The following is a 24,566-nucleotide window of genomic DNA, read 5'->3' as shown; positions in this document are numbered from 1 at the left end:
TTTAATTTTGTTTTTTAGCAGGCTATACAGTTTTTCCTCTGAACCATCTCAAATAAATTATCTGTAATCAAGAAGAATGTTTCAAATCAATTAGTTACTGCAGCTGTGTGTTTATATTTTAGATTATTCACAGTCTGTAGGAGTAGTTATAACAAAGATTTTAATGACTGAACAGAACACTTATATTGAAATGGATGAAAGCATGCCTCTTCTTATTTTGGAGAGCTAGATGTCTATTATGCATAATATTCCATGTGAAGTTAGAACCTATAGGAAGGGAGAAAAGTGTGCTTTAGACTGAGAGAATGGAAAAATTGCTCACGTTTCCTCTGCACTGATTTTCAGCATCCCCCAGGAGATTCAAATGTATTGCTCATTCTTTCCAAGGACCTTCCCATTTTGTTACAGTCACTAATTCAAAGTTGCTCAGTTTTTCCATATAACACCAATAATCACAAATCATGTTACAAATGATATGAAAATGCTTCTGCACATTTGTATGCAAAATTCTGTAACCTGTGTGTGATAGCTAAAGCATTTTGCATCTTGTATTGCATATTAGCAACTTAGATGTTTGCAAACTGTGTTCATTTTTTTCTTGAAAAATGGAACGACCAATCTATGTTGTCAGTATAATATGGGAAAGAAAAAACCTGTAATATTGAGAAATACACTGTGCTGAATTTACCATAAAGTGTGTACTTTTTTGCTCTTCCTAAAAGTTTATATGAAGAAGTGCTGTATTGATTTCTCTGTCCCCATTAGGTAGGTTTTGTCAGATACCAAGTAACGATGTGATAGTGCTTTAAAAGTAAAGAGAAACATTCGGATATGTGATACTTCTACTTACAATTTTGTGTTTACACTGATGACCTCAGATCTCACTGGGTAGAAAAGTCCTACTCTGTTCTTTGAAGATTTTTTTTTTCCCTGCAGTACATGACACTGTTTGCCTATCAGATAGACCCTCTGGCATTGATAGTAATCTGTCCTGATCTTTAGCAATGGCATGTCTTTTTATAATTTGAGGGTTGAGACAGTTGTGTACTTAATCTTTTCCTTACTCTTTTCCTTCTTCTGCCTTCTTTTTTTCCTTCTTTTACCCTCTTTTCCCCTTTCTCCTAGCATGTTCCCTCACCACTTCTCTCCATCTTCCCTCCATACACATTTTTGCCTTCCTACTTAGTGCTGACTGGTGCTAAAACACTAGTCACCGAGTGAAACTGAGCTTGAAGGTGCTGTATTTCTCAGCTTATAATAGGAAAAAAACCAGCTAAACTGAGCTGAAACACTTTTGCTCTGCTATTAGCCCCATGTGTCAAATGCATTCATACATGATCCGTAGCTGCTCCGTCATCGCTTTGGTGCCCTGGTGCACTGCACCGGTCTGTGAATGATTTGCATGATTGGGGTGTTATATTTTGCAGGAGGCCAGCACTACTTAACCTGGTTTTTTTTCTGTATGTGTGTGTGGTGGGTCTGCTGTGTATTCTTGGCTGCCTGCAAAATTTAACACTGCAGCCCATGAAAGTATTTATAGACTCTCACAGTGGAACAGGCAGCAGAGGATCCACCACACATATACACTGAGGGAAATGCTATTACATGCTGCTGCTGCATGGAAGGCTTAAATCCCACTCCCATGTGAATTTGTTAGTGTGATCAGATTGAGCCAAAGCCTTCTGAAACACTTGCCACAGCTTCACCTGACCTCAGCCCAAGCTTAGATTTTCAGCGGCTTGCTCTGCTGGTTGTCAGAGGAGAAAGCAATTCTCCTGTGCGTCAGGAGCGTTTCACTTTTCTTAAATTGATAGGATAAAAAATGATAGAAACATGTTTTCATTCCCCCTAAAAACCCTTATGGTGTGCTTTACAAGGTTACCAGAGTGATACCTCATAGGGCCTCTAGGTAGTACAGTATATTAACAGGAATACATTTCATATTATAGTCTTATTTGGTAACATACTGTATTAAGAGACCACCTCTAAGAAACCTCAAACACATAATATACTTTTGCAGGCAACCACATCTGTTAAATGTGGCTTATTTCTGCCAATATTTTTGTACGAGTTCCATACAGGTGGCAGAATTGGCTGCTTCCTCAAGCATTAGGTAGCTTTTTGAACAACTTGGAGGGAAAGATGGTTGACAGACAGTTGTGCTATCAGTACTGCCATACTCACTCTTGCCAAGAGCTTAGATCAGATAGTGGTAAGTGCTGAATGAAAACCCTTGCTTAAACAGCAGTGATTGAGTGTGCTGAAAATGTTCTTTATAATAAACTCTTCAGAGAATTTTTTGGTCCAAGAATTTTTATTGATTATTCAGTATGATCACGCTAACAATTTTTCTTATGGGGGAAAAAAAAAAAAGTCTTGGACAGGACAAGAACAAGGAAATATAAAGCCTATGACAGAGACATTGGCACCAAGCTCATGTCTGTTCCAAACACCATTTTTATGTTTTACATCAAATTAAAAAGCTTCTGAAGCAAAAGTCAGAACAGAGCTTTCACTTGCTTCCCAGGCATGTGAATTAACATCTAGGTTGGAGTCTTGTCACCTTCTGTTGTGATACAGTGACTGTACATAGAATGGGTATCCTCCACAGGAATTTTAACCACAATCCCAAAAAATTGTGAGCTGGGGTGTGGATTAACCACCTCGCTCAAAGAAGGGAACTGAACTCGGTCACCTACATGCTGCAGAATGGGTGGATAATGGAGCTGGTTTAAAACTGCTAATTTAGGGGAATTCTGTCTATTCCGTTCATACCAGAGAAAGGAATTAATCCCATTTGGGTTTTGGTTTGTTTGCGCTGGTTTTTTTAACAGAAGAGTGATTTTTCCTTTCAGTTTTAAATCTGTGAATCTTAGGTGAAAAGATACACGCAATAGCATAGGGACATAATCCCTACAGACTCCAGATTTAAAATACTTGCCTGTCCTCAGTGTATCCACAGAGTCATTTTAAATGTTGATGGCTCTCCATTTTCTTATGACAAACTTTAAGAGGCATGGTTGATCAGTGGTACAGGAGAGAGAGATAAAATACAGTATCACATAATTATGGACAGTTTATCCAGGTTTAGGTTGATTGTAGCATGGATGTACAACCATTTAACTGCAGGAATTAACTCAGATCTATCAGAGTTCATTAACTAAGAGGTCTGCTAGGCTTTATTAGCATGGTCACAGTTTGGTTCTTCCAGTGCTACTCATCTCTTTTCTCAATCCTCATTGCATCCCAAGTATCTAGATTTCTAAATGATTTCTGTTTTGAGGAGTGTCCACTACTGAAGAACTGATTGTATTTTTTTTTAGTTCAGAAAGGAAGCAGGGCAGTGTATACAGAGGTTCAATGATGAAGCTGCTGGAGTAATTTTGAACCCAGCTACCTATCTGAACTCAAATGCTACCTTAATTATTTACATATTACTTGAAAGGAAACCTAAAAATATTCAGAGAAATAGTTTTCTTATCTTTTGGAACGATCTGCATAGCTATCTTCTTATTGAGGTAAATTGCTACGTTGATGTTATGTATGAGATGTCACTTATCAATAGATTCTTTGGCACATGGATTAAAAAATGTGATGTGGAAACATTTTAAGAAGAAAGGAGACTTCAGATTAATTTCTACTGTTACAGAAATAGAGGTTGTTTTAATATGTAGGTGCATGCCACTACATATCTTGAGTAGGAAAAAATGCTTCTTCATGAATCTACCAGAGAATTCCTCAGGGTGAGATTAAACACCAACCCATGTTATACGATTGATTTCTGGTAGAGGAAGGACCTCACTCCCTCTTCAGATCACTTTTTTAAATGAAAAATATTAATTGAAGAAGAAAATTTCAAATACTGAGGTTTTTTGAGGCTAGATTCTCTACTCATCTCCTCTGACTGCAAATAAAACACTCTCAATATGTGACATCAGGTGAGTTTTGGAGGCACCTAGTATAGCTTTAGTATAAATTGCAGCATCCCGTGGAGTTTTAAATTAACAGCAGCTTTTCTTGTACTGCCAGCATAGTCTTTTACAAGATGTTTCAGCCCTTTTCTCTTCCACTCATGCCTTGTGGTTTACCTGGTGTGAACTCAGGCCCACCCTGCGAAAGGCAGTGATGGGCATGTGGTCCTTCTGCTGGCTCCAGCCTTTTTCTGTAAAATGGCAGGAATGTGCAGTACAGCACTGTCCTGGTTTCAGCTGGGGTAGAGTTAATTTTCTTTCTTAGTAGCTAGAATAGTGCCGTGGTTTGGATTCAATATGGGATTTGGTATGAGAAGGATGTTGATAATACACTGATGTTTTCAGGTGTTGCTAAGAAATCAAGGACTCCAACTTCCTATGTCCTGCCCATGTGCAGGTGCACAAGAAGCTGGGAGGGAGCACAGCCAAAGCAATGGACCTAAACTGGCCAATGAAATATTCCATATCATGTAACATCATGCTCAGTATATAGATGAGGGTTGGCCAGGAACCTGGGGCTCCCACTTCCAGGATTGTGGTATCAGGATCTTCTTTTCTCTGGGATCACTAGATGGGAATAGGCTGGGCATTGGCTGGTGCGTAGTGAGCAACTGCATTGTGCATTACCTGCTTGTATTTTGTATTATTATTATTATTATTTTATTTCAATTACGAAACAGGCTTTATCTCAACCTATGAGTCTCCTTACCTTTACCCCTCCAATTCTCTTACCCATTCCCTGGGTGGGGGAGGGTAAGCAAGTGACTGTGTGATGTTTGGCTGCTGGCCGGGTTTAAAGCACAACAGTCCTTTTTTGGTGCCTGGCTGGCTCAGTCAGTAGAGCATGAGACTTTTAGGGTTTTTTAGGGCTTTTTAGGTTTGAGCCCCATAGGGTAAAATTGCTGGAGTTGGGTAGCCACTTCATTCACGGTTGGTGCCTCATCATCTCCTCCTGCCCAATGCCCCCTAATGGCATCATATTTTAACAGGGCAGAACCCATTTGTATTTGAAGAGTGACAGGGGGTTCTCAACAGCTAAGTGTATTGAAGGCTGAAGTGGGCTTAACTGGGAATGAGTGGCAAAAGCATGCCATTGTGACTGGCCCAGAATCTATGTGCATTGTTGGTATAGATTATCTCAGGAGAGGGTATTTTGAGGACCCAAAAGGGTACTGATAGGTTTTTGGTATAGCTGCCTTAGAGATGGAAGAAATTAAACAGCTGACTGCTTTGCCTGGTCTCTCAGAAGACCCTTCTGCTGTGAGATTGCTGAGGGTCAAAGAACAACAGGTGTCAGTCGCTGCTGCTACAGTGCACTGACAGCAATATCACACCAACCGAGACTGCATAATTGCTATCCATGAACTGATTCGTCAGCTGGAGAGCCAAGGACTGATCAGCAAGACTCACTCACTTTTTAACAGCCCCATATGGCCAGTGTGAAAGTCTAATGGAGAGTGAAGATTAAGAGTAGACTATCGTGGCCTGAATGAAGTCACGCCACCGCTGAGCGCTGCCGTGCCAGACATGCTAGAACTTCAGTATGAGCGGGAGTCGAAGGCAGCCAAGTGGTACGCCACGATTGATATTGCCAGTGCATTTTTCTCCATCCCTCTGGCAGCAGAATGCAGGCCACAGTTTGCCTTTGCCTGGAGGGGTGTCCAGTACACCTGGAACTGACTACTGCAGGGGTGGAAACACAGCCCCACCACTTGCCATGGACTAATCCAGACTGCACTGGAGCAGGGAAACCCCGGAACACCTGCAGTACATTGGTGACATCATTGTATGGGCTAATAAAGCAGAAGAAGTTTTTGAGAAAGGAGAGAAAATAATCCAAATCCTTCTGAGAGCTAGTTTCACCATGAAGTGAAGTAAGGTCAAGGAATCTTCACAGGAGATTCAATTTTTAGGAATAAAATGGCAAGATGGATGTTCTCAGATTCTAATGGATGTGATTAATAAAATAATAACTACATCCCCACTGACTAGCAAAAAAAGAAACACAAGCTTTCTTAGGTGCTGTGGGTTTCTGAGGAAAGCATATTCCAAATTACAGTGAGATTGTAAACCCTCTCTACCAAGTGACCTGAAAAAAGAATGATTTTACATGGGGCCCTGAGCAACAACAAGCCTTTGAACAAATTAAATAGGAAATAGTTCATGAAGTAGCCCTTGGGCTGGTTTGGGCAGGACAAGATGTTAAAAATGTGCTCTACACCACAGACGGGAAGAATGGCCATACCTGGAGTCTCCGGCAGAGAGCACCAGGGGAGACCCAAGGGATATAGAGGATCTGAAGCCCACTATATTCCAACCGAAAAAGAGATACTGGCAGCATATGAAGGAGTTTGAGCTGCCTCAGAAGTGGTTTGTACTGAAGCACAGCTCCTCCTGGCACCCCGACTGCCAGTGCTGGGATGGATGTTCAAAGGGAGCGTCCCCTCTACACACTGTGCAACTGATGCCATATGGAGTAAGTGGGTCACACTGATCACACAGTGGGATCAAATAGGGAGCCCTAGAGCAGTCTAGAAATACTGGAAATGATCATAAGTTGGCCAGAAGATAAAGATTTTGGAATGTCACCAGAGGAAGAGGTACTGCATGCTGAAGAGTCCCCACCATATAATAAACTACCAAATAATGAGAAGTGATATGCCCTGTTTACCAACAGGTCCTGTCACATTGTAGGAAAACATCAAAGGTGGAAGGCTGTTGTGTGGAGCTCCACACAATGGATCACAGAAGTTGATGAAGGAGAAGGTGAATTGAGTCAGTCTGCAGAAGTGAAAGCTGTCCAGCTGGCCATAAATATTGTTGGGTGAGAAAGGTGGCCAGTGCTCTGTCTCTACACCATGACATGGATGGTGGCAAATGCCCTGTGGGGTGGTTACAGCAGTGGAAATGGAGCAACTGGCAGCACAGAGGCAACCCGTCTGGGCTGCCGAATTGTGGCAAGATATTGCTGCTCGGGTAGAGAACCTGGTTGTGAAAGTACGTCGGTAGATGCTCATGTACCCAAGAGCTGGGCCACTGAAGAACATTAAAACAACGAGCAGGTGGATCAGGCTGCTAAGATTAAGGTGGATCAAGTGGATCTGGACTGGCAACATAAGCGTAAGAAATTTACGGCTCACTGGGCCCATGACTCCTGAAGCCATTAGGGAAGGGATGCAACATACAGATGGGCTTGTGATCAAGGGGTGGACTTAGCCGTGGACACTGTTGCACAGGTTACCCATGAATGTGAACCACATGCTACAATCAAGCAAGCCAAACTCTTTCGTATGGAGTATGGTGGTGAAAATATAGATATGGGGAGGTCTGGCAGATTGATTATATATATCATGCTCCCACAAACCTGGCATGGCAAATGCTGTGTGCTCACAAGGGTTGAAGCAACCACCAGATGGTTGGAAACATAGGCCGTGTCCCATGCCACTGCCCAGAACACTAATCTGGGCCTTGAAAAGCAAGTCTTGTGGTGGCATGGCACCCCAGAAGGCACTGAGTCAGATAATGGGACTCATTCCCAAAATAATGTCATGGACACTTGGCCAAAGACCATGGCATTGAGCGGGTGTATCACATCCCCTATCATGTACAAGCCTTTGGGAAAATTGAGTGGTACAAGGGGTTGCTGTAAACTACACTGAGAGCAATGGGTGGTGGAACTTTCAGGCATTGGGATACACATTTAGCAAAAGCCACCTGGTTAGTCAATACCAGAGGATCTGCCAGTCAAGCTGGCCCTGTCCAATCAAACCTCCTACATACTTTAGATGGGGATAAAGTCCCTGTAGTGTGCATTAAAAATATGCTAGGGGAGACAGTCTAGGTTGTTCCTGCCTTGGGTAAAGGTAAACCCCTTCAAGAATCACATATTTAAGAATTATCATTAAAATCCACATTCATCACACAGTCTTCACAAACTTCACTCACATCAACAAAAAATAATTCCCCACACCAAAATCAAACCAACATCATCACAACACGAAATGGAAGTGCACAATTTACACACAGTCCACCCCTCATCCCTTCACCAGACTTGAACAAAATTTCCCACAATTAATCTCTCTCTTAACATTGTTTAGTCCATGTTTTGCCTTTTACCTCTCCAATTACTATCCTTATCTCGAATTCCTTGAGCCCCACATTGGATACCAAAAAGGACTGTGTTGTGTTGACCTTGGCTGGACACCACGTGCCCACCAGAGCTGCTCTATCACTCCCCCTCCTCAGCTGGACAGGGGAGAGAGAATAAATGAAGGGATTGTGGGTGGAGAGAAGGACCGGGAGAGATCATTCACTGATTACCGTCACAGGATAAACAGACTCAACTTGAGAAAAGTAGCTTAACTTATTGTCAAATCAGAGTAGGGTAATGAGAAATCAATCTTAAAATACCTTTCCCCCACCCCTCCCTTCTTCCCGGGCTTAACTGTACACCCAGTTTCTCTACCTCCTCCCTCCCAGCTGCACAGGAGAATGGAGAATGGGGGTTGTGGTTAGTTCATCACATGTTTCTTCTGCTCTCCTCCTCGGGGAAGACTTCTCACGCTCTTCCCCTGCTTCAGTGTGGGGTCCCTCCCACAGGAGACAGTCCTCTATGAATGCCAACATGAGTCCTTCCCATGGGCTGCAGTTCTTCATGAACTGCTCCAGCGTGGGTCCCTCCCACGGGGTGCAGTCCCTCAGGAACAGGCTGCTCCAGCATGGGTCCCCCACATTGTCCAAGTCCTGCCAGCAAACCTGCCCCAGCGTGGGCTCCTCTCTCCACGGGGCCACAGGTCCTGCCAGGAGCCTGCTCCAGCGTGGGCTCCCCACGGGGTCCCAGCCCCCTTTGGGCTCACCCCCCTGCTCCAGCGTGGGGCCCTCCCCGGGCTGCAGGTGGAGATCTGCTCCACCGTTACCCTCCATGGGTGCAGGGCACAGCTGCCTCGCCAGGGTCTTCATCATGGGCTGCAGGGGAGTCTCTGCTCCAGCACCCAGAGCACCTCCTCCCCTCCTTCTTCACCGACCTTGGTGTCTGCAGGGCTGCTGCTCACATATTCTCACGCCTCTCTCAGCTGCTGTTGTCAGAGGGTTTTTTTTTTCTCCTTTCTTAAATATGTTACCCTAGAGGCGCTACCACTGTGGCTGATGGGCTCAGCCTTGGCCAGCAGCGGCTCTGTCAGGCACAGGGGAAGCTTCTAGCAGCTTCTCACAGAAGCCACCCCTGTAGGCCCCCTGCTACCAAAACTTTGCCATGCAAACCCCATACAAGCACGAGTGCTGTCTTGTGGTGTGGGCCAGCCCTCTCTCCTCTGTTTTCGTGGGGAAAGTGTGCATAGAGCAGTTAATCTCTTTTTAAATGACTGTTTATGTGGTAGCTATATGGGATTTGTGCCTCATTTTGGGGGGGATTATTTGATTGTTGTTCTATGTATTCCTGATGCGTTTGGGTAAGGAAAGAAAGGCACAACTGTCACTTCCCAGAAATACTTAGGCTGCATCTATACTGGTGAGTAAAACAGGCCAGGGATGGTTCTCTTGTCCTCTGGCTAAAAAGCGCAGCATGCCTCGTGTCCATATGGCTAAACTCTCATTTTCCCAAAAGAGGGTGGCCTCATTCACACTGTCCCTTAGGAGCAGTCCCTGGCCTGCACTGTCCCGTGAACCATGCCCAGCCATTGTCTGGGAACATGTTAGCTGGCGGGAGCCAAAATTGTGCCAGGGAGCGGGCTTACAATGGAACAGCAAGGGCAGGGGCATGCCAGCTCATGCCCTGGCACCCTTTCTGTTCCTGGTACAAATGTATTAATACATGTTCCCTAAGTTTAGCAGCATCTTTAAATCATGTTTTCAGATTTCCCATCAGCCATATAATCAGGACTAACATTGCAATTCGTTTTTTAAAACTGTATTAAATGGAGAGTCAAATAATATTACAGCAAAACAGAGTGCAAATAATGGATCACAGCTGTTCTATTCTTCTGGAGGGATGCAATACAAGGCAGAGGTAAAACCTGCAGAGGCATTTTTTTTGAGTTGTAATGGGCAGTGTGTGTGTTTTTCAAGCTATACTTAAACTGAACTAGTACATATATAAATTGAAATGCATGTATGTGAAGTTCCAGCCGGGGGAAAAAAAAAAAAATCCTAAACAGATTGAAGCAAGGAAATGAATTGTTAGGGGAACGTCAGTAAATATTCAGATATCCTCACAGTTTCTTAAATAAATGCACATTTGTAAAATATCAGATTGCATATTACAAATACAATTTTAACTCTGTCCCTGTATCCATTCCCAGTCTTATTCTGCAGACCAGAAAACCCCTACAGTCAGTAACTCTACATCAAATAAATTCTGAGTTACAACCATCACACAATATGGTTATGTTTGAATATTTTTACTACTTAATAACAGACAAAGTGGATCTTTTTTTTTTTTTTTGGAATCAAAGTGCTGTTATGTGGATTTATGGTTTATAAGGTTGGCAGTGTTTCTGAGTACTTTCTTTTCCAAAGTACATAAATATAAAGTGGTAAAAGTTTTGTTTTTAGCTTATAAATGTAGTTAATCATCTGTTCAAACAATAAAAAATTCTATTTATTAACGGCCAAGAAATGTTAGGGGGTTTTGTTTTTTCTTTTTTACAAGAGACTCATTTAAGTCAACTGGATGAAATGAATAGACAGTGAATATCACAATGGTTTAAGGGGGGGATCATGGCACACCAGTTGATCATGTGGAACTTCAGTCATTAATCCATTAAAGTCAACTGCCTCCGAGTCTTATTTAAAGGTCATGGTCTTTTTTAAGGATTTCGTTGATGAGGAAAAGAACTATTCATGTTTAATCCATCCAGCACATGAATGGATGTGCACTCACTGACTAGCATGCTGAAGTATGTTCTCTGCTTGGAATTTGTAACACTGAGCAGTGGGTGGGCAATAACGTGCGAGAGCTCTTGTGGGCTACATGAGAATTTGTATTGATCATCCTGTTCTTATATCCTGTTTTTTATCGTGGTTACAATATATGCAAACACGTCAGGCAATTAGACATGTGAAGACCTGGTTCTGCTTGATTATTTGACTTCCTGCAACTAATAATGAGATTTTTGAAAGATTTAGTGCTATGCCATTGAATGTGAAAGAGGATCGGAGGCCTGTATGTGCAATGGAGTTAGGTGTGGTAGCTTAAATTTGTCCTGGCATCCTTACTGAAGCCTCCCTGTAGGCACTATCAGCTGTAATCAGCACTGTTGCCAGAAACAACATTGCAGCATCAGAAACATGGGTGTTTTAAAGGTATAGCCAGGGGACTTGAAGTGTTCACTTATTTGTTTAACTTTAAATTAATAAAGACCCACAAGATTCTTTTCTGAGTTGTTGTTGAATTCTGTTATTTTAACTCTTCTTAATATTCTTCATAAACACTGCTGGTATCCAAATTACATATAACTACTTAGGAAAAAGCTATGTGTCATCATGGCACATTGAAAATACCCACTTACATGCACAATAGTGGCCTAAAATGAAATAAATTCCCAGGAGGGTTCAGAGGAGAGGAAAGAATACTTAAGATATAACTTAACCATTAACCAGCGTTAGGCCTACACTTTGAACAATGTGTTCTCTTCAAGTTGATAGACTTTCTTTTTCTGTTCTCTTTTTCGTGATAATAAAGAACTGGAAATGATCAACAAAAGTTATAAATTATGCACAGGCTATGACCTTCAGATACTACAATAATGGTTCCTAGCATAAGAGTGAGTTTTGATTCTCAGAAAGATACAGGATATACAATGATTTTGAAATTCCTGGAAGAGTCCAGTTCTTCATGTTATTTACTACCTCTTTCCAGTAAGACCGTGGCTGTGAGAATAAAGCAAGTTAAAACTGGCGCATACTTGACCTCTGTGGCACTGATGTCTCCTGTACTCAGAGGCTGGCTCGTAGGCCCAGGTGCTGGGCACTGTTCAATGAATAGGTGACCCTGAGATCAAACTGAGACGGGGTTACTGGGAAGGAACAACAGCATAGATCTAAAAATTAGTAACCGCTATGATAAATACTTTAAAGGATTGCCCTGTTGAAAGCTTCAGTACATGCCTCACAATGTCATTTAACCATCAACTGTAACTGTATAAAATTAAGAATATCTTTTCTATTACATTTGTTATCTTAAATAAGAAAATGTGTATTCACTTAAAACAATACACTTCTAGTTATTTCCAAAAAACAGACTTACAGGAACCAGGCCTGCACAGGGGCTAATTCTGTCTGACATTGTTCCTGCCATTGTATTGATTAATTCTAAGAAAGGCAGGAACCAGTAGGCTTCCTGAATAGTTATAATAATAGTATTAATAATAAGATTATTAGAAGTGAAGCAATTGTAAAACTTTCAAATGCATTTGAATTTGTGCTGCTTACTTTTTTGTGTTTCTCTTTTTGAACAAATTGCAATCCCCCAACCATTTTCAGTGTGATTTATAGACCGCTTTTGCATGCAGGTTTCCGTACACGTTACTGTGCCGCATTGCCTGCGTTACAAATACTACTCATAATTTTTGCATGTCTTTCCTTCAGAACATGGAAATTAGCACTAAAGCCTTAGGTTTAGCTTTAGAAAAAGCTTTTTTTCAGTCTAAAGGAATCTTAGAGTGTCACTTTCAATCTCTCCTGTGAAAGTTAAATTTCTTCCTCTTTCTTCCTTTTATGTTCAAAAACTTAAATAATTTATTACTGCAAAGGAATGTGTACTGAATCCAGTAACCAACAGAGGATGTGGAAAGATTTATTGGGAGAAACATTAAGAGCATTCCTGGCCAGGTGTATTTTATTTCTTTTTTGTGCAATGAGAAAAAAAAATATACATCTCCAGCCAACTTCAGATATGGATGGAAGCCCATTTGGAAAACAGTGTCTGTAATTGTGAAGTGCTTCTTGAGACAAACTGAACAAAAAGTCATGAGGGCTGCAAAGAGATTGGCATTGCTGCACAGCAAGCGATGTGTTGCTAGATCTTGAAAGTGACTGCAGTGTTTGCGGTCTGAGTGGGTGTATGCACATGACATCTGCTCTCCTTGTACATTATACAGCAATTTAATCCCATGGGAAGTGAGGGAGTGAAACCCCTACCAAATTGGAGTAGTGGATTCTGAGTTCCTCTTTGCACCCTCGGTCCATGACAAAAGGTACTGGAGGAGCAGGGCCTGAGTACAGTTCGGCACTCCTTGCTTAACTGAATGGGAGGTGTCACTCAGTAAACAGCAAGACACAGCTGTAGTGAACATTTTTGCTCTATGACAATTTTTTAGAACACTAATAAATAATTTTACTGCCTATTAGAATATAGAACATAAATTTCTGAGGAATGTAATCTTTTGGGGGGATTACAAATTGTAACACCTTACTTATTTGGTGATTTTTTAGGACAAAACTCTAGTCAAATAGAAATATCATTCTTCCATGAATGATAAGAGAATCAGGTATAATCTAGCTATTTCTAATTCTATCCAGTTACCTCTCTGGTTTGTTTCCTGTCATTTACTTAAAGCACAAAGTTAATAAGAGCATTATCATAGAATAATAGGTTGGAAGTGACCTTTAAAGGTCATCTGGTCCAACCCTCCCTGCAATGAGCAGGGACATCTTCAACTAGATCAGGCTGCTCAGAGACCCGTCCAACCTGACCTTGAATGTTTCCAGGGATGGGAATCTGCCACCTCTCTGGGCAACCTGTTCCAGTGCTTCACCACCCTCATCGTAAAATATTTCTTCCTTATATGTAGTCTAAATCTACCCTCTTTTTGTTTAAAGCCATTACCCCTTGTCCTATTGCTACAGGCTCTACTAAAAGGTCTGTCACCATCCTTATTAAAAGCCCCCTTTAAGTACTGGAAGGCACTGTAATTTCTCCCTGGAGCCTTCTCTTCTCCAGGCTGAACAACCCCAACTCTCAGCCTGTCCTCATGGGGGAGGTGCTCCAGCCCTCTAATAATTTTCTGTGGCCCTTCTCTGGAACCACTCCAACATGGAGAGTGTTCCACGGCCACCTTTCCCCTTTCAGTTTTTCCTCAACCCCAACTTTTCAGTCTCCAGCTCCCTTCTGTGCTATCTCCGTAGGTAGGTCCCTTCAGCAGTAGCCTTATTCCTTAAAAAGAAGGTTTTAATGTTATGTTTTTGTATAAGTTGTTGAAACCAGTTCATCCTTCTCGATTAATCCAAGTTTCTTAAACATCTTCCTTGATGCAGCATCTTAGGAAAATAGTGGTGAAAAGATACAGAATCAAACTGCTCCATCCTCCTGCCTCAGGCAGGGAGCTGTTCCTGCATCCTGTTTTACATGTATGTGGGTCTCATGTTACAGGACCCTAATGTTGAGTTTCCTTAATCTGTCCAATAAACTGTTCCACTGTATATCAGTCCTTAAGGTTAAAACAACTTTCCTGACTTCTTACATCCCAGTTTAAGTTCCCTTAAGCCTGTTGCTTCCAATTTTATCCATCATGTCTGTGGACAAGAGCTCTTGCTTTCTCTTTGTATCTCCCCTTCTGTACTTGAAACTCTTCTAGTTTCTCCCTAGAGTTTTGCAGACCTTTTTCTCCATTGCTTCACAGAAATTGTTCCTTCCTATTTCTCTCTCTAGGGATGTGCCTCTGCCTGGCTACACCTATTGATATTTTCCCAGTGTGCAAATGAAAATGTTACTGGTAGCGAGAGGCCAACCTTTTATAGTCAATACAATTGAGAAAACTTGGCAATTAGACAAAGGACTCTTTCAAATGTGAGCTGGAGTGCTCAGTTAGAAGCACAGAATCAAAGTCTCATTTTATTACTTCTTCCTGTGTTGGTCTCTATACTTGCCTATCAAAACCAGACTAAGTTATTTGATACAAAGATCAGCCTAACCTACTGAAGTCCCAGTGTTTAAATGTCTTTTGTGAGTTTAAGGAGTTTGTAGACTACAGATGGGATTCAGTAGGTGCTTAAAGTTACAGGTCCTTAACAGTGCTACTCAATTAAATCCTCCATTTTGTTCCAATGTTTTCAAACCCAAAATTCTGACTACCTTTTAGATTTTAAAAATCAGTTAGGAAGCAAGTGACAGAATCAAGCTTCTATTTTTCTGATCTCTGGATAGATGACATTAGCAGTTACAATATATTCCTTTAAAAAAAAAAAAAATTTAAGTCATCATGGAGATTGAAAAATGGATATTACTATGAAATTGTGTTACCTTAAAATACAAATTTTAGAAGTTCTTCTAATAAGTACTAATAAATGTTGGGGTTTTTTTTTCAATGATCATATGATAATTTTGCATACTAGAAAATTGATTTTAAATATTTACCTTTTTCACTTTTGTTAACATGTTGTTTTCCCTGCTTCCTTTTTTTGACCCAGGACCATTTGGTGCTTCAGAAGATAGTAAATTCTGCTGCTGCTCTTATCATGGCATTAATAAAGGACAGAAATCCGGAGCTGATTGGCCAGCTGTTGGTAGCATAAGACCATAAATCATATGTAACTTTTGGAAATGTTTCTTTTTCATCATCCATTCACCAAAGGTCTTGAATCATTTTACCCTTTGATGAAAACTATGAATTTCTGACATTTATTATTAAGATCTTTTAACAACATATTTTTGATACTTAAAATGCAAGTCTGATGTTATGTATAAAGTGTAAAACGAAATACAAATCATTCTGAGATACACTGGGTGCATACTGTGAGGATGATACTGACATATTTTTGTGAGGTACCGATCACTTAAAAAGGTGCACAAGACACCGAAACATTCATGCAGAATTGTCTTTAAGCCATGTATGTTGTTGTACTCTAGGACTGCATGAATTATATTTTATTTAAGATAAAATAATCCTAAAGCACAGCTCAACTTCTTTATATGGTATTATTTTAAAATTGCTGCTATACTTATTAGTGAATGTATAGTTCATTATACAGTGTAGCCTTCCTGACATCAACAGATATGCACATTGCAAGCAATGTTTGAAATGTCCTCCCCGTCCTCCATGGAGTGAAAGTAATGTTGAATCTAAGAAGAGATGTGCACGGGGAAAATGAGGTGCTAAACCCCAGTTTTCCAGATGCAGTATGCTCTGGCTGTAACACTCCTTAGTGCTACACTTCTTCCAGTGCCCATGTACCATCATTCAGAACTAGTTCCAGTAGCTCCACTGAGTACTGTATTACACATACTCTGTGTTTGCACATGCATGTACATATGTGCATGCTATGTGCATATGCATGCTTAAAGGAAGACAAAAGGGTTAAGACCAAAAAAAATGTTTTGCAACCCAATCTGTAGGTTATGGAGAAATAGGAAGATTCTGTTAGTTCATCTACAAGAATACAATTTTCATCTCTTACTGGCTAGCATACATATGTATTAATTAGTAGTGAAGAGGACTGAGTGTTATGAGTTCAAATATATGTTACATTGATATTCAAGTGTGGAAAGTTGTGACAGGAAGGTGAAATGGTGAATGGTTATTATGTGGAGTATCTTAAGGTATCACAACCACTAAGAGCAATAGAAGAGGACAGTACCTGAAAACACCTGTCCCTCCCTATGCATCAGACTCAGGAATTCCAGCTCCCCTTCAATTTGTGAAGGGGCTAGGTTAATGTCTTACATACCTGCCACGATTGGAATAAGGTCTTAGAGAAGTATCCCCACCAGAAGTGTCCAGTGAGTCCCCCATTCAGTCTATTCTGACAGCATTGTCGGTTCAGCAAGTTTCCCTCTGATACCAGCATTCATCCCCTTATTCCCACCATGTTCCACTCCCTCTGGTGCTCAGACAAAATTTAGGATAGCATGATGCATGCTTGGTCCCCTTCCACTTCCTATTTTCCTTCACCTGATGGTCTATATCTCTGTTTTAAATCCCCTTTAGAAGCTGATGTTGTTCCCAAACTTCCTTCATCGCACGATAAAAGAGAGTTGTTAGCTAACACGTCTATATCCAAAGCACACGTTTTCTTCCACACAGAAGTCACCGTAAGACAACTAACAAAGTTCTTGTGCATCATCTGCTTTCTTTTTGCTTCTCTCTCCTCTCTAGTTTGATTAATAATTTGTCCTTTTCTGACATAGTACAACATAAGCATTCATATTAGCTCTGTGTTTGGCTATACAATAGGTATATTTTATTTATATATATATATTCATGCCTGTTCATATGCAGAGTACTCAAATAAATGAGGAACTAAAGAATTTATTATTGGTATTCATAATTTAACAGGACAGCTTTCACAAACAGGTTTTCTGAATTCACTTTTACATTGATAAATTTAATGGAGAAATGCACCCTACAGGCTTATAAAAAACACGATGAAAGATGTCTCTTGACTGTATTTTGTGATTCTTCTTTTCTTGAAGACTAAAATATAATCTGTGACGTGTTTTCCCCAAATAATAAGCAAGTGAATTTAGAAAATCCTTCGTGTTTTCCATCCACTCTTATTTATACATTGTGATACTGCCTTACGATTGATTTCTGTGTAATTTACCATATGCTTAAACAGAACTTTTACTTTGTAGGGTTGTTTTACTTATCTCATTCTATTAAAAGGATTTCAATCCAATTAAAAATGTTACTGCTATGAACTCTTGTAATGAAAGATTATATTATGGTTGTTTATGAACTTATTTAAATAAATGAACAGACAACACACAACAAAAAGTAAGTTTCAGGTCATCAAACATACTTTGTACTAATCTTAAATGGAAGATAATAAGCTTTATTAATGTACTGTTAATCACTGCATTATGGATTTTTTTAAAGATTATTTTAAAATAATCTACAAACACTGAAAAATCTATTTTGCTGGAAGCAAATATACCAACAACAGAACTACTAGAACAGATCATGAAATACTAGAACTGCAGTAAAAAAAAAAAAGGGAAAAAGAAACTGGACTGTGATTAATGCTATTGTGTATCCAAACCAAATTTAAATGGTCTTTTGGATGATTGTTCATACTTACAATGGGAATAAAGATATAAAATGAAATTAAGAAACTAGCTGATTGTTTTTTGTCTGTGCATAACTTCTCACAAATAGCAATATACATGAGAAACTTGGCAGCCTTTTGTACACACATGCTGTTTTGAATTTAAGTAGTGAATCAGTCACCACCCATATTGCTTTGAACATTTGGACAGAGATAACACAGAGTAAATAAAAGCTCAGACTCTGCCAGTCTTGATTACCTTACTCCTCAAGCACTCTAATTAGTATTCCTTGGGTATTGTTCATCAGAAAAGAGAATATAGAATATTGCCCTTGAAAAGCTTTTCATAATGCTTGTCTCTAAATTGGAGAGATGTGGATTTGATGGATGGAGCACTTGATGGATAAGGAATTGGCTGGATGGTCACACTCAGAGAGTTGTGGTCAATGGCTCGATGTCCAGGTGGAGAGCAGTGACGAGTGGCATTCCTCAGGGGTCAGTACTGGGACCAGCGCTGTTTAACGTCTTTGTTGGTGCCGTGGGCAGTGGGATTGAGTGCACCCTCAGCAAGTTTGCTGACAACACCAAGCTGTGTGGTGCGGTCGACACGGTGGAGGGAAGGGATGTGCCATCCAGAGGGACCTGGACAGGATGGAGAGGTGGGACCGTGTGAATCTCATGAAGTTCAGCAAGGCCAAGTGCAAGGTCCTGCACATGGGTCGGGGCAATCCCAAGCACAAATACAGGCTGGGCTATGAGTGGATTGGGAGCAGCCCTGCGGAGAAGGGCTTGGGGGTATTAGTGGATGGAAAACTGACTATGAGCCAGCAATGTGCACCCACAGCCCAGAAAGCCAACTGTATCCGGGCTGCATCAAGAGAAGTGTGGCCAGCAGGTCAAGGGATGTGACTCTCCTCCTCTACTTCACTCTCATGAGATCCCACCTGGAGCGCTGTGTCCAGCTCTGGGGCCCCCAACATAAGAAGGACATGGACCTGCTTGAGCAGGTCCAGAGGAGGTCACGAAGATGATCAGTGACCTGGAACATCTCCCTTAGGAGGAAAGGCCAAGAGAGTTGGGGTTGTTCAGCCTGGAGAAGGCTCCAGGGAGACTTTGTAGTGGCCTTACAGTACTTAAAGGGGGCTTCAGGAAAGATGAGAAGGGATCTGTATCAGGGAAGGTAGGGATAGGATGAGGAGTAACAGTTTTAAACTGAAAGAGGGCAGATTTAGATTAGATATGAGGAAGAATTCCTTTCCTGTGAGGGCAGTGAGACACTGGCACAGGTTGCCCAGAGCAACTGTGGCTGCCCCCTCCCTGGCAGTGTTCAAGGCCAGGTTGGACGGGGCTTTGAGCAACCTGGGCTAGTGGAAGGTGTCCCTGCCCATGGCAGGGGGGTTGGAACTAGGTGCTCTTTAAGGTCTCTTCCAACCCAAACCATTCTGTGATTCTATGATGACTGCAAAGTTGAGTGAATTAGATTTGTATATTGAAACCAACCCACTTCATGCAAAATCTGAAAACTAAATTATGTCATTTGTCTTAGATCAGTTGGCAGAAGAATTTCTAGTTGCGATCTCTTTTTCTTCAGTTTTCTTGGCTACCTAGCTTGAAACAGATGGTTTGATGGTTCTCTAAAAAAAGGGTGAAATAATAAAAAGGATAGAAGATGATGGAATTAAAAAGAAACAAAAAAAAACCAACCCCAAAACCAAACCAGACAGCAAAGAGAAACAAATTGAGATGTGACCCTATTGTAATCAGTGGCGTAACCCTAGTTGACTTTAAAACATCACAATGAAGCTTTTAGATCATCTTGATAACTAAGATAGGCTGCAGAACAAAAAGTGTGTCTGGATGCCTTGAAGCTTTTGGTACATTCAGATTTGTATTTCTGTGTGACGCCAGAGCTTCATCATCTCCACAATGCTGTTCAGGTGCCATGCAAACATCAGCTTCCAAAGACACTTAAGTTTCCCAATTACTGCTTAGTACTTTCTGATCATACAGCAACTTTTCCTGTCTATAGATCACTTTACCAGAGAAGGGTCATTGTTTGTTTGTGCTGTTCTCCCTGTCTCAGACACTTGCTACTGGTCACTGCTCTTTGTTGAGGTTTTATTTCTGCAGAAAAGCACATTTACTTCCGGACATATAAAAGTTTTTTTAAGTCTTATCTCCTTCATCCATAAATTCTGATCTGAAAAATGATAGTTCTTCTTATCAAGCAGCCACCAAGATGTACAGACATGTTTCCCTTTGTTCCCGTTAAGGAAGGTTTTGGGGTTCAGGAATAGTCTCATGTTAACAGTGTTCCTGTAGGAGCCAGACTTCTGGGCAAGAGCTACCTTTAACCTGGCCCAGTGTGACTATTCTGATGACTGGGACATATAAATGGTTGGTAGTTGAGAAAACTGTGTGTTATAGGATGAATTGACCCATCACAGTATTAGTAGTGCCTTGACCTTATGGTTTTTAAGCTTTCTGATTATTCTCTCTGGTCCATATGACAGATGCACTAGCCTTATTCCTGTCTGACTGGAAAAAAAAAAAAATATGTATTTAGTTATTAGATTGATTAATTCAGATGCATAGTTTATTAGACAGTCGATTTTTCTCTTTGTGGAGGTAGTGAAAGAATGGTATTCAGAGGAATTTCCTCTTGTTTGTTTCAAAGATCACTTATTAAAACCACAACTAATTCTCACTGAAACAGAGAGCTGCTGAGACTTGTAAAAACAATAACATCTTTAAGGGCTCCCACTGGTAAAATCTGTTATGAAATACTAAGATATAAATATATATCTTATCTTTATCTTATAGAAATACATAATTATGATATAAAAAGAACTTTAACTACATTATTTAAAGCCAATCTCGAAGGGCTGAATTCTCAGAAACTAACAAACTCCTTTCATTATTCCTGCCCAACTCAATCAATCCAATCTTTTGCACCTGGTTTTGAATAATTTGTAATGGCACCCAGTTTGATGACTGATGGCCCACTCTGGCTGCCTACAGTAAGATACCAAGGCAAAGTATCAAAACAGGCTCAAACCATTGTGTCCCCAATGCCTGTATTTTCAGCTTCAGACTGGTAAGTTTTTATGATGTCTATCTCCCTTGGCCCATCCCTCAGCTGGGTTGTTTGCCACAATTCAGTTTGTACTGTGCTTCTGGCAAGCACCAAGGGAAAGAAGCAGTCACTGACACTGCATTTTTCCCAGTGTAAGTTGATTTTGATTGACAGGGCTGTAAAGCACTTGTTGAATATACATTTTCCTTGGTTATTTCTTCCAGGAATACTCAATCAGTTTTGAGATCTGAAAAACACAATTTTGTCGCCTGTGCTGAGGAAACAGTCCCAACTGTGAAAATACATTTATGATAGAACATACTTAGCTTGCATACACCAACCTGTGTAGCAAAGTGGCATTTCTTAATACATTTATTCCCAGGTTAATTTAAGTTTTCTTTTCAATCTTTATATTGAAACAGATCTTGTCCTTCATCTTGCACATATTCCTGTCTCAGAAGCTGAAATTATAATTCAGTTAAAATGCCACAACAGTGAATTATAACACAAAGATAAATGAGAGAGTGAGAGACTTGGACAAGGAAAAAGTGCTGTGAATTTAAATAAGATGGAGAAGCAAGGAGGCAAGAGAGAACACCAGAGCTCCTCCAGATGGCAAAATCTGCAGCAGAGACACCTTGAATGGCATGATACGCTAAGGGCTGTGGGCATGAAAGCCTTCCAGGCTCAGTAGTGCCTGAGATGGCAGCTCAATGAGGTGTTTCCGTATTCATCAGCCATTTTAGATAATCACCTTCCTTGGATAGTTATTTGTTGCTACTTTCATTACTCTGTATCCTTCCTTTTGTCTCCTTGCCTCAGACTGGTCCTGTCACTTCAAGTTTCATGCTTCCTTTCCATTTCAGCCATTTTTGTCTTTTTCCGTGCTCTTCTCCCATCCTTTCCCTTATTTCTGTTACTTGTTCTTTCTCTCCCTATTTGTCACTCTCTTTCCATTCCTCCCAGCCCACCATCGTCGAAGAAGACAATCCCCCCCCCCCCCCTTGCTTCCCCTGCAAGCCAGGCCGTGGTCTGGCATCAGAAACCCTTCTTCGCTCCTGGATTGAGAACTGAGGCGTTTAGGCTTTGGCACCTCCATGCTGCTCACAGCTGGGACCGAGAACAGATGTCACTTCCGCTGCCAGCTGCAGGCAGATGAGCAGCAGCTGCCCGAAGGGACAGACCTCCTGCATGGCAGCTGCTGGGCTGACACTGAATGCCGCTTATTAGCTGGAGTCGAGCTGCAAGCAGAGCCACCCCACTGAAGGCGTAGTCCTCCACTCCAAGGTCAGGCCCCCCCACTTCCCCTGCTTCAGCAGCTGAACTTGGGTTTGTAAAGTCAGCACCTAGTCAAGGAGCCAGATTTGCAAATCTATCAGAATCATAGCAACAATGAAAAGTGAAAGAAAAGAGAAGCCAAATCCAGGTATAGCTTGCAGTTCTGGTGACTGGAAAAAGTGTGTTTTCACTTACTAACCAGTGGCTTTGCCAGGAGTTGCTCAGAGACAAAAAACGAGGAACCCCACGATGCTGTGTTAAGCAGTTCCTTTCCACAGCAGAGACACAGCCTGATTGAAGCCCCATTGAAGTCAATGGAACTGAAAGTTCCTTGCAGTGCGCTCAAGAATGCGTGGCATCTCCTCCCTCCGGCCATCTTCAGCGAATTCACACATAACCATGCTGGTTATGCTGGGGTTTTATTATTATTATTTTTATTGTGCTGCAGTTTTAAGTGTGTATTTATGCTGTGCTCAACTCCCTTGCCGTTGGAGAGGGAACATTACGGTCTTGATTAATGCCAAGTATGTTTTGGAGTTTAGTTGTGACTCCAGCTTCAGCACCCACAGGCCTATGGTACATGGGGGTTATAGAGGCACTTCTAAAGGGCAATTCAGAGTTTAAAAAAGCTCTTTGAAGACTCACTCTGAATCCAGTGACAGCACAGTAAGCCTAAAAGGATGATTTTGTTCTTGGTTTAAGTTAGTCTGCAGGACTAGAAAAAGTCTTGGCCTCTTCTGGACACTGTGTTTTGTCCCTCTCATGAGGGATGTCATGATTCCTGTTGCAGAGGGATGTGCTGGGAACATGTAAAGCTGCAGCAATACAGGTATAGATCAGCCTAAACTGCTGCTCAGCTGCACTGTGGGGCACTAGTTTTTTAACTTTGCAGTCTCCGGTCCTGCCTATGTTAAGGGAGGGATGAATATTTGTTATTCTAACACTGTTATGCCCCTTCTGCAGACAAAAGTGTATATATGTAGGTGAAGCACAGGAGGGTCAGGCACAGTATGTGGCTTCTCTGTTTGGCTGTCATGTGCAGGCTTTGTAAGCAGTGAAGTAAGCCCCGGTTTATGTGTTGTGACATGCAAGACTCTCTGAAAATGATACCTCTGAAAATGCTCAGAGGTGAACTGCATTCCAGACCGGTAGGTCAGGATAAGAAAAGGAAGGAAACAAGGTGTCTCTCACACCTTCTGGGAGTGGCTGCTTGCAGCAGATCAAAGAAGTACTCTTATGATGGATATTTCAAGAAAAGCTGCAAAATGCCTTGAGTGCTCAGCACAAAAGGCATATTACTTCTCCTTGTTTCTTTTTTCTTCCTCTTAAAGCAATTGGCTTCACTGATTTTGGTAGTTAATCCGGCTTTTCATTGTGCACCTTTGTGTAGGCAGCTCCACAGAAATGGAAGATGCAGGATTTGTCCAAAGCCTTGCTACACCACACCATGGTTACTTATGATTACTTAGTGTAAGAACGGGCATTACGGTGGCAGCAATGCACCCTCTGGTGGTGTCCATCAATATTTTATCAAAAATCTTCCCCGAGTTAACTAAAAACAAGCACTGCTGTTGGTAGAGGAACTGCCAATATTTCACTCTCCATCTTCGCTGACTCCCAGCAGTGACAACCTGAGGTACCAAGATGGGCTGAAAAAACACTGAGCATGGGGGACTCTACAGCCATCATCCCCGCATCAGCCCAAATGACTACAATGTGAATAATAAAGATGCAACTAGCTTAAAGAGGAGGCTGGAAAACATGCTTAGAATGTGGGTTAATGGAAGAATGGGGATTCATGCTAATTGGGTGTGTGGGTGGAGGACGGCAAAGTGTTTGTTATCTGCTGGGACTGGTCCTGCCAACACGTACCTGCCTCAGGCTGGATTCTTGGTAGCGGTTTTTGCAGACCTTTTTCATTCCTCTGAAAACACACCCTGAGTAAGATTTGTTTCAGATTTCCAGAAAACCCTAAAATACAGCCCAAATGGGCATGTTGTGGACAATTCTGTGTTCAAATTATGAATCTTCAACGGCTTTTCTGAATTATGATTTATACTTTAGTGAAAATCTCCACTTTAAAAATAAGTATTTTCCCAATTTGATGAAAGCCTTACAAGCATCAGAAAAGCTTTAGAAAATAGCTGCACTGCACTATGATGGATATGGTCCGTGACTCTACTCATGGCTGGGGGTTTTCAAAGTGGCATTAAGTGGGAAACTGGTAAACGTCAGCTCATCCTACATTAGCAGTCTTGTAT

General features: G+C 41.3%; 1 protein-coding gene across 5 annotated transcripts in view; it reads left to right on the top strand.

Moving 5' to 3' along the window:
* The window catches only part of CRPPA (CDP-L-ribitol pyrophosphorylase A), a 136,421-nt gene extending 118,436 nt beyond the window's left edge, over nt 1-17,985 (top strand). For 3 of the 5 annotated variants that reach the window (XM_074900354.1, XM_074900353.1, XM_074900356.1), the window contains one exon: nt 15,375-17,985. In XM_074900354.1, coding sequence (XP_074756455.1) covers nt 15,375-15,479 — 105 coding nt within the window. In that variant the 3' untranslated portion in view covers nt 15,480-17,985. The remainder of the gene's footprint in view (nt 1-15,374) is intronic. The other 2 variants (XR_012633219.1, XM_074900355.1) reach the window with 2 other exon arrangements.
* The last annotated feature ends 6,581 nt before the right edge of the window (nt 17,986-24,566 follow it).

This window comes from Athene noctua, chromosome 2 (assembly GCF_965140245.1).
Source record: "Athene noctua chromosome 2, bAthNoc1.hap1.1, whole genome shotgun sequence".
NCBI lineage: Eukaryota > Metazoa > Chordata > Aves > Strigiformes > Strigidae > Athene > Athene noctua.
Note: the sequence above shows the minus strand (reverse complement) of the source record. Positions and strands in the feature narration are given on the sequence as shown.